The 15136-nt window shown below is 35.4% G+C and overlaps 1 protein-coding gene across 3 annotated transcripts; it reads right to left on the bottom strand.

Moving 5' to 3' along the window:
* Positions 1–330: 330 nt before the first annotated feature.
* On the bottom strand, positions 331–14763 carry UBP26 (ubiquitin-specific protease 26). 3 transcript variants are annotated; one of them, XM_088206578.1, is made up of 16 exons: positions 14606–14763; positions 14366–14529; positions 13218–13314; positions 12472–13068; positions 11662–11917; positions 9807–10564; positions 9368–9476; positions 8299–8477; positions 5161–5445; positions 4876–5083; positions 4649–4720; positions 4183–4413; positions 3495–3758; positions 2485–2626; positions 2193–2378; positions 331–690 (listed from the first exon to the last, which is right to left on the bottom strand). In XM_088206578.1, exons 3-15 carry the CDS (start codon positions 13295–13297, stop codon positions 2284–2286), a joined length of 3276 nt encoding a protein of 1091 aa, XP_088062704.1. In that variant the 5' UTR covers positions 13298–13314; positions 14366–14529; positions 14606–14763; the 3' UTR covers positions 331–690; positions 2193–2283. The 3 variants fall into 3 exon arrangements, with proteins under 3 accessions (XP_088062704.1, XP_088062705.1, XP_088062706.1); XM_088206579.1 differs by lacking the exon at positions 14366–14529 and having other exon boundaries at positions 14606–14754; XM_088206580.1 differs by having other exon boundaries at positions 3552–3758; positions 14366–14742.
* Between the last annotated feature and the right edge of the window lie 373 nt (positions 14764–15136).

Here is a 15136-nt window from a genome sequence, read left to right as displayed (position 1 = left end):
ATTCCCGCAATTTCAACTGGTCAATCAACCACTCCATTCAACTCCTTACAGCCACCAACTGAAAGAGAGGTGGGTTGAAAAAGCGAGACTATCAAGAGCCCCATTTGGAGGGTTAAGTAGCTGTAGCTCCATGTGAAATGTACAAGCATGTATATAAATTTTTGCAGGGGAAGGAATGTGTGTAGGGTAAGGGGCAGGGAAATCTTTGTTTTACCACTTGTAAGTATCTATGCATATTAATGTAGCCACATCAGGAATCATCAGAGGACATTCATCTTTTCTTTTTGAGAAAAGAAAAAGCAAATGACCTTTAAGTTGTCTAAAAAACACTGATAATGAATCCTGAGCTCTATATTTTTCCCCGCTTAATCCAATGAACAGAATTTAGATGTTGCTACAGATAGACATGGTTATGATAAAGATCAGAAACAAAATAAGGTTAATATTTATCTATATAGGCACTTGACAGAAGGAAATTTGACAAAACTCATAGAAAAGTCCTCAAACTAGAGACCTGCAACATATCTCATTTGCTCCCTGATGGCCTGATCATGAGACAGAATACTGCAGTATATCTCCAGCTCTAAGTACAAAATTGACAACTTTTCAGGAGCTTTATCATATACAAAAAATAACCCAGGCTTCCAAAATGGATGAGACCTAAAAAAAACCCTGTGCAAGCAGCTTCCTCTGCAAAAGGTTACAAAAAAAACAACAAACATGAGACAAGGAGGCAGGAAGGTGGGCGCTCTATGTATCCATAAATGCACCATCTCATAAAAGAAAAAAGTCACGTATGTATTACTTTTACTAAGAGAAAAAGCAGAAGCAATACATGTACACAGATAAAGATTTAGTTGTGGCACCAAATTATCTACAGAAATCCTGGACAAGGTGGAATGCAAGAGGACCAAAATTGCTAAATCATGTACTACATCTGAAGTTCTAACCTAATTGGGACAGTACCAATCAGCTTCATTTCCTGAAAGAGACTGCGCATGCAATGCAGTTGGCAAAGCATTCTACAATATATATCAATGCTATCAAGATCCATATTAAGTATCAACTAATTTACGAGTCCACAACTGTTTATACCCAGAGAAGGTCATTAACAGCTTAAGTCCCACCTTGTAACTCATAAGAGCAACAGGTTCCTAATGAATATAGAAAAAACACTAAGCAATTAACATTAACATCCTATGTTTTACAAGGAAGTCATGCTTTTCATGAGGACAAATCCTGAGACCATGTCCAATTTGTCCTCACATGAAGGGTTTCTCCCGTATGAAAAGCTTATTCCCCTGTCATTTTCTACGTAAAGGAGAAAGATTTTTCCAACAACTTCTTTCAGTAATCTCAGAAAAAAGTTAAAAGGCAAACAGCACTTGGGAAAACAATAATTGCCTTCACGAGGACAGCAACTCTTATAGCAACTTTATCAACTTGGGAATATTGATATAGCTTTAACAACATCAACAGGGATCTAAAAAGAAAGGAAAACCCCTTTCCCTTGCATTTAAGCTTAACAAAGAATCTGTGCTCTGTCCATTGCATCATTAATATTCCTGCAGTAAAGTTTCACAGAGTATATCCTCTTGCCACTGGTGACAAGTCCATCAAATTATCACAAGGATGATCATATGGGGTACTGCCATATTGAAATGCTGGAAGTTAGCATCCACTATCCACCAGGACTCTGTTTAATACAGTTCTCAGAAAGTTAAACTCCCATATCATAATGCTTAATAAACTTACACCAAAATCATAGGGGCAGCAGCGCACAAGGAAAAGAAACTCCCTTTCTCAGCATTTAAGCTTAAATGAGGAGCCCAATTCCTCCAGCGAAGTTTTACAACTGGCCAATTACCCAATCATGACCTAACATAGAAAACCAAATTGTAGAACTTGACAAACAACACAACCGTGTTGAGAGACATTCAAGGGCGTAATCTACGATTGCATCATATGGCCATAGGAAAAAGAACAGGAAACTGGTCAAACCACTAACAGAGAGGGTGCTGTAATTGTAGTAGTGGACTAGGTTTTGTGAATTTCATCAATCAGATAATCTTCAACTATTATGACGATGATTATGATAGAAACAATATGATTTTTACTTACCGAAATTAACAGTTATTCATAAATAAAATAAACAAAATAGAAGCAGGTTGGATAACAAAATGATATCTTACCTCCAACTTCCTGGTCGAACATTCCATAGTTTCCTTCTTACAGCACCAATATTTACAAAGAATATTACATGCTGATAATACAAAGAGCAACTTAAACAGCTTGGGACGAGATATCTGCTGTCAACAATGTCCCACGAAATCCTTCTTCAGTGGTCTGAACATCCATTTTCTGGTCACAGAGCTCATCTGTTGAAGACATTGACATGAGAAGTTACATGTAAATAACTGAGTTTAGAACTTAAAATAATTCATTATCCGAACAGTTCATGTTTAGGGAAATAACGCAAATTACCAGCAATATCTCGATGCTCATGAATCTCAGAATCTTTCACCCAAAGCTTATCCCCGGGGAATATATTCATGTCTGCAAGAGTGGCAGATTCCTCATCAATTATCTTGGTGCCTTTATGAAGGATCTGGTTTTCCTTAACAACCTGCACATGTTAATCTTTCATGAGTAGCCTGTGGGCAAAACACTTATCTTAAACAACAGGAAAACTATTAAAAATGCAAATGCATAAACAGAAAAGACATCTTTTTCTTTTTATAAAAGAAAATATTAATGAGAAAAGAGAGTAGAACTACAACAAGGGAGGAAGAGACGATCTCCTAAAAAAAAGAAAACAGAAGAACATAAAACCCAAAAAACAAGGAAAAGAGAGGGAAACAAAAGCCTACATAAAAAGATATTCTAAAGGTTTGTAACAGAAATAATAAAAATATTAAATAGTTGTCCACTATATATAAAGTTTTTTATGTCAATTTTCATGCAATGTCATCATACAAGTAAATAAATGAATCTAATATGTAAATAAATGTTATGCATCTAAACATGGTCTAAAACCATGAATAACTATGATTACATTCAGCATATATTTATATATGCATGCAGGCACAGATATGTTTGCCTGTTTGGAAAGGAAACACACTTTTCAGATCTCCAAGACAATATAGCATTAGTCTAGGTTCACATTTCCCACAAAATTTGCTTAGTGTCAGCTTCCTTGTACAAGTCATTGCAAGAATGCTTCCTCATATGAGAAACGCAATTGACCTTAGTCCCAACCATAGAAGCTTACTACATAGAATACAAGTTCACCTAAAATTTTCTCTTCTACTTCTATTCCAAAACTACACCTGCACCTAACGTTGATTTCAAAAGTTTGACAAATTCCAAAACCCTGAAATTCTAAAACTTGAATAAAGCTCCCTATAAATCATCAATGGAAGAAGAAAATAAGGATACATCAAGTATAAGACATGATCAAGATCCATATATAAGTATTGCTAAATATCGCCTACCCCAAGGGATTCCCATATCATCATCTTTAACTGGTATATTGAAGTGGAAGCAGAAACCTTCAGATTTACTAAATTTCCATAGTTTGTCTTTCGAGAACGCTTAGACAGTCGACGATCTGGCTCAAAAGTGGACTCAGAGGCTTCTAGAATTGATCTTGGAGCTTCCTTTCCCCTTACAAGACAGACATATATGTCCTCATTGCAGTAACTAAGCTTCTGCAACAACTCACAGCTCTCTCTTTCTCCTATGCAATCCTCGCATACCTAGAATTTTATAACACATAGGAAGCAGAAAAGGCAAAATTAAGATGTCAACGTAAATCCAGAGTCCAGAGATAGACATATATGTAAAAGTAATTGTGTATTTCCATAAAATCAATGGAGGAGTCACACTACCTTGAGCTGGGCATAACTCCATAGAAACTAAGGATACAGAGTTCAATCAAAGAAATCACATAAAGTAGACCAGACATTATTCAGTTTCCCAATATAATTGAGTAGCGAGCAGGTGATAAATTATTAGGCTTGCAAAAGAATATGAAATTCGAAAGTAATGACATCTGAATTCGATGTTAGGGTGTGTTACATTCATGGTTCCTGTTTACATCATTACTTAGTTTTACATAGGAGAGAAAAGGAGGTTCCTGTTTTAAAACTGCAAAGAAAGCAAGTTAATGCTTTTACTTACCTCCGGATTAGTCCTGACTACAAGTCGCTTAGAGTCCGCCTCATTATTTATTTCATCAGGAGCAGCAAGATGCTCCACAGACATTGGTGTATCTTGACAGGAACCAACCAAACTATTTTCTGCCACGTTGCTAAGCTCAATTATAGCAGATACACCATTTTCCTCACAACCATCCCACTCTTCACAGAAGCATTTCCAATCATTCCCCGTAACAATGGTCAGCCTGTCTGTCTAGAATAAAAAAGAAATGGGGAGAAAAAGAGGAAGGAAAAAGGAAGGAAAGAAAACAGCTGGCATCAGACTCGTATTTGAGTATCTTCTTGGCAAAAAAATGGGTTCATTGAATCTTATTTTTTCCAATTAAGGACTTCATATACCGAGGAACAAAAGGTACCCGGTAAAAATAGAACCAGAACTAAATATTCTACATTCACTTCAATGAATCACATGAATATTTTGAACTTACTGTCAGGCCCTTCTGATAGATTGAACCACGTTTATGGACCAGGTCAGGTGGCCTTTCCAGGAGTCGTAAATGCTGGTAAAACCAAGTATGAAAACAAATATTACATCAATGATGCTGCTTTTCCACATGCAGAAAAACAAGCGAAATAATTTACCTGCCTCAAAATGGTAACTTTCTAGAAGAAGCCATAAAATTATTAGACAGAAAAGCCTACAGTTTCAAATCACCTTTTCGCATTTTAGTGAACCAATGATGCCATCTAGAGTTTCAGGTTTCACAACTGAAGATGCATTTTTACCACTTGCACTGATGTAGCTTCTCCATTTAGCAAGCCATTGAGAAGGAACCAAGTAATACTTGCAATTGGGAGACAGGGGAATACTCTTCCCTGCAGCCAATTTCTCATGATTTTGTCGCTGTTTAAGCTTTACTGCTCTGCACCATTAATGAAGTCAAGTAACCAGGTTATAATATTATTTGGAGACTAAAAATAAACATTTAATTTGAATGACCTTAGTGAATCCTCAATGCATGCTACTTCAGAAAGTTCATCACTGCATTGGGCGCACTCTCTAGAGTCTGAAGGAAAAGTTGAACAGCCCAGTGGATCATCAGATTTTACTGTAATTGCATCTTCATACAAAAAGAGCCAGAGATTCTCAGGAACCAGCAATCGTTTAGCACCAGCAGCTTGCTCAGGAAAAAGCTCCCCATGAGGACACCTTATTGCACTTGTTGGTTCTGCATCTGCTTCAATAGGAGCATCAAGGTTTCTCCTCTTTACCCATTGTTGCAACCTGCAAGTATACACCGATTAGCATTTTTTTAGTGAAAAAAGAACTATTATTAGATAGAAGAGGAAAAATTACAAAAGTAGAGGATAAGAAACCCTCCTAAGCCAATAGAAAGCATAAAAGAAGGAAAGAAATAAAAAAATCAAAACAGTGCCACATCCCAATTCCTCTGTAAAATAGATAAAGTGACATCACCCAGAAACCTGTGAGCCTTGGCCCACAAGGAGGCAAAAGAAACCAATCTGTCCAAAGTTAAGGAGGAAGAAAGTATAATTTTGGAAAATTCTAGCATCGCGCTCCAGAAACATCACCATAAATTAAAGATAGGTTAATATCAAAACACAACCAACAGTACGATGGTGACTCATTAGTTCTTTGCGAATGACACCCTAATATTTTGCAAACCAGATTTGAAGAATCTCTTACACTTCTAATGTATTTTATTACGTTTTCAAGCGGTTTCGGGATTCAAAATAAACCTTAACAAATCCGAATTGGCCAGAATAGGAGGACACGGTGATGCTGGACCTTTTGCTAGAATTTTGGGCTGCAAAGAAGTCAAATTTCCTTTTAAGTATCTTAGGGTTCCATTGGGTACTAAATATAAGGACCTAACTACATGAGAACCGATCATTGATATGTTTGAAAAAAGACTTGTTGGATTGGGAAAGTGGTTTTTTGTCAAAAGGAGGAAGATATACCTTAATCAAGAGCACCTTGGCCAATTTACCAATTTATTATTTATCTACAATCACTATTCTGGTAAAGGTGGCAAAAAGATTGGAAAGTATTCAATGCAAGTTTTTGTGGAGTGATGGTATAGATGAACGCTAATATCATTTAATCAAATTAGGAAGCCATCAAAGTACCCCTTGATTATGGGGTATTGGGGATTCGTTCCTTGGTAAAATTGAATGAAGCCCAACAAGGAAAATGATTATGGATGTACTGGAGTGAAGAAAATAGACTTCGGAGAAGGATTATTGAAACAGGATGGGGTGAACATTTTAACAGTAGCAGTGATGGCAGAATTACAATTCCTCACGGGCATAATCTGTGGAGGAAATTTTTGATGCTGTTGAAACCCTTTAAGCTGTGTATAAAGTGGAAGGCTGGAAGAGGTAACAAAATTAATTTTTGAGAGGATGACTGGGTTGGTGATGGCTGTTTAAGGAGGAGATTCCCAGAATTTATGATATTTCCCAATCAAATAAGATGACAGTTGAGGAGGCTTATCGGGTTATAAATGGGAGTATTGTATGGTGTGTTAATGTAAAGCGGAATTTGAGTGATTGGAAGACTGAAGAGTTTCAAGATTTGCTGCAGCTCCTTGATTCACAGCAGGTGTCGACCAGGGAAGATCAGGTTGTATGAAAACTGGAAAAGAATGGAAAATTTTCTCTACTTCATATTATAAATATTTAAATGATAAAGGTGATGCTGACAGAAGGGTGTTTCCAGCAAAGCTCATTTGGAAGAAAAAAATCCCTTCCCGAATTGCTTTCTTTGCGTGGGAGGCGAGCTGGGAAAGAATTTGGTAGACTGAAAAACAAGGGTAGGATCATTGTCAACGGATGCTACTGCTGTCAAAAGGCAGAGGAAACGTGTAATCATTTACTTTTGTGGTGTTCTAGAGCTTATAGCTTATGATGTATGATTTATGATTTATTAGGGATCAATTGGGTTATCTCAGGTTCGGTTGGGAAGGAGATTTGGGCTTGAGACGGTTTCTATGTAAAAAAAAATATTGCTAACATTATTCCTTTAACTGTTTTTTGGGTCATTTGTAAAGAGTGGGATAGAAGAACTTTTGATAGTGCTGAGAGTGGTACTAACAGATTCAAAGTAGGTGAATACATATGTTTGGGTCAATTATGCTAAATCATGACATTAATAGTAATGTGGATTTTGGGGAAGTCATTGACACTTTAACTTCATCGTAAATGCTTTTGTATATGGGTCGTATCCACGTTCTTTTGGTACCATGTTAGTACATACTTTACACTTCTTATTTAAAAAAAAAAATCAATAGACAACCAACAGAAATCAGGTTAATGAAATTAGACAGGCTCTTGAAACCAGTAGCATTTTGCCATAATTGTTTAGTAATTTCAACCTTGCTCAAATTCTAGATTGAACAACTTAAAACTTCAAATCAATGAAATGGCACAGGAAAGCATGCATAAATGTACTAAGTTGATTCTGACAACTAAATAATGCAGCACAAATAAGATTTTGGGACAAAACCTAATCATTACACCTAGTGTATCCTAACTATCAAAGCAAGAATATTTAAACGCCACATTCAAGGGTTTGATTGCAATATACAACCTAGAAGATTGAAAAAATTCTCAACAAAAAAAAGAATTTTTATCGAATAACTGTAGCACTCTCAAAGAAGAGATTACAACAGTTTGTTATTAGGCTTCCCAAGTTACCTTGTTTTTGAGTGTTTCTGAAGGTACCTTGCCCATATGGCATTAGACTAATTTTCCTAAAATATAAGCATTAATACTAATATTACTACCATTAAGAATAAGGAAACTGCTCATAATTAATTTAGGAAAACATAACTTGAATACTAAAGAGTTAAATACTAAAATAAAAGTAAACTCCTAAATACCATGGTTGCTGCTATGCACCATCCCTGAAGTTAGAAAAGGAAATCTTTTCAAGAAGAAAAATGAAAAGGAAAACTCAAAAAATTAAGCTATTGCATTTATTCAACTAGAGGTACAAAGTAGGGAAACAATTGCTTGTTAGGAATGATGTCCTTGTGATTGGTAATTTATGGTAAGAAAATTCTTTTGCAGCATATACAGAAGTCAGAGAGTAGCAAAAGACTTGCAATCATACCATGTCCTAGATACATAATATCTTCCATCTTGACACTTCCCTGCCAATACATCATTTGCAACATCTTTCATTAATGTTCTCCGGTCCCGATAGCTATCAGCAGACACCACGGTGCGTGCACCTTCAATGAGGCAATCCATGCAGTAGTCATCTTTTGCCAGTTCAGGGCCCCCATTGTACTGAATCATACAATAATCCAAGAAATCATTAGCAACAATAGCATGGAATATTGGCAGCAGGAGAAAGGCTAAACTCAACTGATGTAAAGGCGAATTAAATAACAAAGTGGTGTAGAGAATGAAGCTATTAGAATGGAAATATTTCAGCATTCAGAGTGTATGTAAATGTGATCTTTTACACACTAATAATAAAATTTAATTTCTTCAGCAACTATTATGCATAGACTTTTTATAAATATAGCTTCACTATTTCTTATATAGTTAGGTCCTATTTAATCTTTTTAGTGGAAAAAGAATATATTACTGAGAAGGAGAGATATTATAAAGCATGGGGATAAGGTATTATCAATAACTGAATTGCAGAATAGATAGATATAATCCCCAAAACAAACCCAGGCACCTTAGTCCATAAAGAAACCAAACATTAGCATCCCTAAATAACATAAGTATGATCAACCAGCTTTTCAAAAATTATGGCATTACATTTTAGCTATAAAACCCACTACAATGTGTTTTAGACATTTGCTTTCTTTTTAATAGAGATCACTGGTTGATCTTAGAGTTTTGCTTAATGGTGATCCATTCCTTCATGGAGAAGACTTAGGAGACTTTATAGTGAGATATCCATAGAAACACCATTTATAACTCCCCAAACATCCAGTAAAAATATCCATCTTACCCAACTTTAGGTGCATACAAAGCATGTCAATTATTTCTTCTCATGAACAACTGGTGGTGGATATTCCATTTCAGAAATTCAAGTGAATCTTAGAGCATGAGCTCACAATTTTTCACCAGAAAAGAACTCATATGACAATTAAATAACCAAAAAAAAGAGTTAAAAACAAAGTTCATTCAATATAAGTGAAGTTTAAAACCCAGGTGAATACCTTAGAGATTAATTTGGTCCATGCCTCAGATGATAACCGCTTCATGGAGCCAACCATTGATACTGGCACCTTTTTGTGTAAACACTGAATAGGTTTGTTGTCTAGAACACTTCAGCATGGGGAAAGAAACATTAGAAAAATATAACAATACATCAAGTGTTACCTACAGCTAAACATTGGAAAAGTTAACTGAAACTAGAAAAAGTATATGAATGCCTTTGATTAATCACAGAAGCGGCAAACATCATTGGAGGGTGATGTGCAGGCTAACAACTATACTCAACCACATTAATCAAGGTTTTCAGACAAGTAGCAGATTTTAAATTCATACTTCATGCATGTACATAAAATAGGGCTGACATAGATTCATGAATAAAATTTCTTTCAAAAAAAAAAATAGATTCATGAATAAAATAAAAAGTTGCAAGATACCACTTACGGTGGCATAATATTATCAGCCCACTGACGAAGCCAGTCTGTGGAAATCCAGTAAAATGGTTCTTCAATTGATTGAACAGGGGCTTCAGAGAGAACAGATCGTACTTCTTGTCTCCTCTCACTGATAAGATTCAATTCTTTCTCCTTTCTAACTTTGAATTGTTCGCAAACATCAAGGTATGTCATATTCATGTTGTTTATAACTTCATAAAGATGAGGCGGAAGATAAATGCCACCATCTAAAAGAATCCTATCACCTCCTACGTCCATACCATTGGCAAGACATGCTACATTTGCTTTTTCATCATCTTTCTTGTGACGCCTAAGATTATACATCAACATGTATGCATCACTAGATGAAAATATCTCTGATTTACCGACGCGAATGGATTCTGACGATTGTAACTCAACTACATCTCTATGATTCTGATTGGCAGCAGAATCATTTCCCTCTGAGCAAGTTGATTGAACAACTGGATCACTTTGCACAGCTTTAGTATTGGAAGATGAGGAGCCTTCTCCGAATGGATGATCACCCAATTTTGACACATGTTCATCATCAAATTCCCACCACTGCCCGGTATTTTCATCCTTAATATGAGCAACATAATGACCACTGTTTACAGCAGTTCCTTTGTGAATTAATACAGCAGACAAATCATAAATTAATTCCATTTCAGTAGGCTCAGATAACCTCCGCTGCATGTCCAGTTCTCCAGGAAAAGAAAATGCAGTAGTGATTTTCTTCTTCATTGTAGTCTGTTTATACAAAACAAAGAAAAAATTTAGATAGCATGTTTCCAACTAACATGGAGATATAGATTATTCTTCAAAACTGTGTTACAAGAATCCTCACAAGCAAAAAATTGCACACAGTGAAACAACAAATAATATTCCAACAGTTACAAAAACCGATGATGAGAGTAATAAAAGTTTCATATTTGAAGATATATAACTGCGTTGGGACCAAGGCAACTTACTTTCACATTCCTCATGTTAAAACCTGACATAATCTTTAATGAAAAAGCCCTGAAAGAACATCACAGTATCAAGCATCTACCACAAGTGATAAACTCTGACTGCTGACTTCAGCAAGAAGCAGTAAGCTTAGGGAGGGATTCAGCCAGGTCATAGGTTCAACCTCAATCAGTTTTTTTAAAATTAAATTAAGAAATGTCAACTCTCTTATCAAAAATTCTATCTGGCGATATATTAGTCAAACATGTAATGCAACACCAAATCAGCATGATGCTAAAACAGAAAGTACACAGCATTTGCAGTAAGGATTTATTCCATAGCACAGGGTCCCAGTAATGATTCATAACATTAATTATAAGAGTCATACATCCTGCATAAAATGATGATATTGACTAAAGAATCACATGAAATTAAGACAGATTTCCATTCACCAAAACACAGCAGCAAATTAGAAACTAGGATCACTCCGAAAGCATCCAAGAATAAATACAATTATCAAGCACTAATATAATGCATCACAGAAGATATAAGTTGTAAACACTATTTCCATCAGCACTGAACCAGAACAGACAAAATAAAATTTGTTCTTGGAAAACTAGTCCCGCCTAAAAACCATTATTCATCTCTTCCTTCAGTATTTGCCAACAACCATAATGGCCTTTCTCTTTTTAATCTACCAACAAATAAGAATAGCTCTAAAATGCACAATAAAGTTACTGTTCGGTATTGATCCCCAAACACCAAGAAGCAATATGTCTTGCATAAAATGTAAACAAATAAAAATCCTCATTTTCCCAGTACTGTGCATTCTTCCATTAAAAATAATAAGGATAAAAATTGACAAAACACGTCTGTCTAGGAAAACACATCAGAAATACCTTTGGAAGGAAAACACAGCGCTTAAGCTGAAAATTAAGGACAGAAGGCAGCGTGCGTAACTTGATGCTGCGTGTCGCATCTACTCTCATGTTGCATGACTCACAAAAGTATTGATTATCTCCATTAAGCTCTTCCAAGTTAAGGTAGTCGTCCAAACTCTCATCTAAAGATTTCAAGCCCTTGACATTCAGCTCAAGCTCATAAAAGTCTTCCATCTTTGAAGATGCTTCAGAATCCTTTCCACATTTTGAGCATCTTAAGTCCAAACAACATATATGAATGAAATAAGAACATATAAATCGATTTGGTTATACAGAACCAAAAATTAGATTGTAGAAACTTCCTAGAAAATAAAAACAACAGTAAATTTATCAAGCCATAAATTATAAATCTCTCTATATCTCAAAAAAAAATTATAAATCTATGAAAAAAAATTATAAATCTATGTAAAATCATGCCAGCCAAGAGTAAAAATGAAAAGCTCTTGAAGAGTGAAGACAGAAGCAAATCAAATAACATGAAACAGTAACTGAAAAGTACATGTATCATTCTTATGTTTGAGCAAGGAAAAGACCATCAATGTAACTTCCAAGGGGATGATAAAATTACTGACATTTTGCAATTAAAAACTCCATAGTGAGATAGCAGAAAAAAAAAAATTTAACCAGCAAACTTTCTAGTCCCACTGCCTTCCCTATAGGAAAACAGACAACAAAATATTGACAGAACTGAAATTCAGATAAAAGGTACCAAAAAATAGTAACCAAATAGCAATAACATATCTGGAACTCAATAAAATCCAATCTTACGTTGTTACATGTGACACACTTCCGCGGAAAAGATCTTGAACAATTGTTCTTGCACCAGAAACCCTAGAATGGCTCAGACAATGCTCAAGCAAAGAAAGAAGCAAGGTCAGAAACTCATGGCTATCTTGTTGGACTCCATTATCAAGCTCCAATGTTGTTATAAAGGGAGCTGAATCAATGAAAGCCATTTTACTGGCATGCAACTGTGCAAAAAGCCGAGCGAGTTGATCTAAGACGGGCTGCTGTTTTAAGACATCTGGTTCAACTGAGAAAACACCTTCTCTGAATAATTTATTCATGTAAAGGCACTGCAGTATGCTATTTGCATAGCATGTTGCACCCAAGTTAGTCAGACCTGCCGGTGAGCTAGCAGAAGGACGGAGATCTTTCGACAGGTCTGGACCAAGTGCTTGAACAATATCTGACATTTTCTGCCATAAGCCAGTTTTCCGGCTTCCATTAGGAGGTGGTACCAGACCACAAAAGCAATTTGGGTTGTCTTTTGTATTGACACGGCAACCTTGACAGATTGGCTTCCAAATCATATACAGCTGATTTATATCATGATCAGTTATGTCTCCTGTTGCATGAATTTTCCTACAAAAGAAAAACATAAGGTCTTAAGCACCAATCCCCAACCTATAAAAAAAATATTTTAAAAAAATAGTAGTAGAAAATAACAACTCTAAGGCCATGAAGAAGGAATGCATCTAGAAAAGAAAAAATTAATAATAAAGAGCCAGTACCTTAATATTTCCAAAGTGGTGTCACCATTATCTGCTTGTCTGTGCCTTTTGTTTTTATTTCGTGTAGTTGGTCGGCTCATTTTACTACCGACCAATCCTGAAGTGAAAAAGAGGGGAAACAAAAAGATATCAGTTTAGTAACAATGTTTTTTCACCTTTTTCATTTCTTTAGAAATAATCCTCCTTTATTATGAGCTTTAGTTTGATGAATCAGGGGAATAAGACTCATGCCGAAGACCCCAACCAATTTACTGGAATCAGGTGTCAGAAGGTCATATTAAAATGACATTCAGAGTATAAGTGAAATAACTGAACATCCAGCTTTAACACCTATTGGATAAACTCACAAAAACCAAATCAAAATGATGAATGCACTTATGCTGCTTCCTACAAAAATCTTTGCCATCTTCATCTAGAATTTTCCAACAAAAAGCAGATAGGCAAAGAAGTAAAGAGCTTTAAAGTTGATTGAGCTTGCAATACAAAAAGTTCCCTCCTCTGGAAGAGTTGACTCTCAACCAAGATGATTCAGTTGAGAAACCTCATAATTTTCTTTAGAGATCCCCACAAATCATGGACAAAGAACCTTTGGTGGAAGAAAAAAGGAACAAAAATTGTTACAAAAGCAGTATCTGTGGTTAAACAATCAGAATTATGGAGAAAGAAAACATTAGTGATCAATTCAATCTACAAAAATGCAGAGTGATATAATCGTTTCTACAACTGTTTGAAGGGAACAAAACTGAAGAACAGCAATAAATGTAACACTAATCCAACCCTCCTAGGTGATGCAGATCAATCATATACCCGTACACAATCCAAAGCCCCAAAGCTCCAAACCCTATTGATCAAAGCCGATCTTAAGAGTATCAAAATACTGTCTATAATCTCTCCCTAAGAGAGGAGAATAACAGAACTCTGACCCGATGAAGTCAATATCAGGATTACGAAACGCGTAATCCTTCAATTTGGTGTTAGATTACAAAATTCTCGAGAGACAAATTAAAATTACCAAATTCTTTATGTTTTGCATCAGCTTCAACAACTCAAATTGAAACGAGGAGGAAAAAAAAACAGAAACACTAAAATATCAAGTGGAAGCGAAATTAAATATATCAATGAAATCAACAAAAACGGTCTTCATTTACCTCGCTTTCTCCTGTGGTACTAAACTCCCCGCTTGTGTCCGGCCTCTTACCTTCCCTTCCCGTTCCGTTTATTTTCCTCCTCTTTCTCTCTCTCTCTCTCTCTCTCTCTCTCTCTCTCTCTCTGTTCGGCTCACTTTTTTCTCCTCGTGAAAACCGAAGGAACACTAGAGTAAAATCTATTAATTAATAACAACAGAGACAGGAACATGAGTGTCGTAAATGAAATCAATGCCTTGTTACCTGGAAGCAAGAGGTAAACGAAGGAGTGAGAGGTGGAAGACGATCAGAGAAGAAGCTGGCGAGAAATTGAAGCCGAAGAGTAGCAGAGTGTAATGGGAAAAATATTTGGATTTTTACAGGAAGCAAACAAAACCCCAGAAGGCCAGAAATTGTTTTTTTTTTTTTTTTTTTATATATACATATAATTAATTTAAGTTTTTATACATATTATAAAATTTTAATTGTTACAAAATATATGTAATATAAGGTATTTATATGGGCGTAGACTAAAACATGGATCTCAAACAATGAATTTGTAGATTTGACCAATTTAAAACTAGAAGATTAGTAGGATATCATTTTATTATCAAATCTGCAGGTTTCTATCCTTTCTCAGATGGGTAAATTTGTTTTAATTTGAGTAAATAATAATAATAATAATAATCATCATCATATAAATAAATATGTGTGGCATGAGATTACATTTTCTAAAGTAAAATAAGGATATTTTGGTCTGAAATCTGTGATTTTATGTTATTTATAAATTTAGAA

Source organism: Carica papaya, chromosome 6 (assembly GCF_054855325.1).
Source record: "Carica papaya isolate Zhongbai chromosome 6, ASM5485532v1, whole genome shotgun sequence".
Taxonomy (NCBI): Eukaryota; Viridiplantae; Streptophyta; class Magnoliopsida; order Brassicales; family Caricaceae; genus Carica; species Carica papaya.
The sequence above is the reverse complement of the archived record's forward strand: the minus strand, read 5'-3'. Positions and strand labels throughout refer to the sequence as shown.

Coding starts and splice junctions, on each gene's coding strand:
- UBP26 (XM_088206578.1), bottom strand. CDS start 13,297: ATGAGCCGACCAACTACACGAAATAAAAACAAAAGGCACAGACAAGCA. Junction 8,478..9,367: donor GGACCAAATTAATCTCTAAG/GTATTCACCTGG, acceptor TGTATGATTCAG/TACAATGGGGGCCCTGAACT. Junction 5,084..5,160: donor TGCATTGAGGATTCACTAAG/GTCATTCAAATT, acceptor TTAATGGTGCAG/AGCAGTAAAGCTTAAACAGC.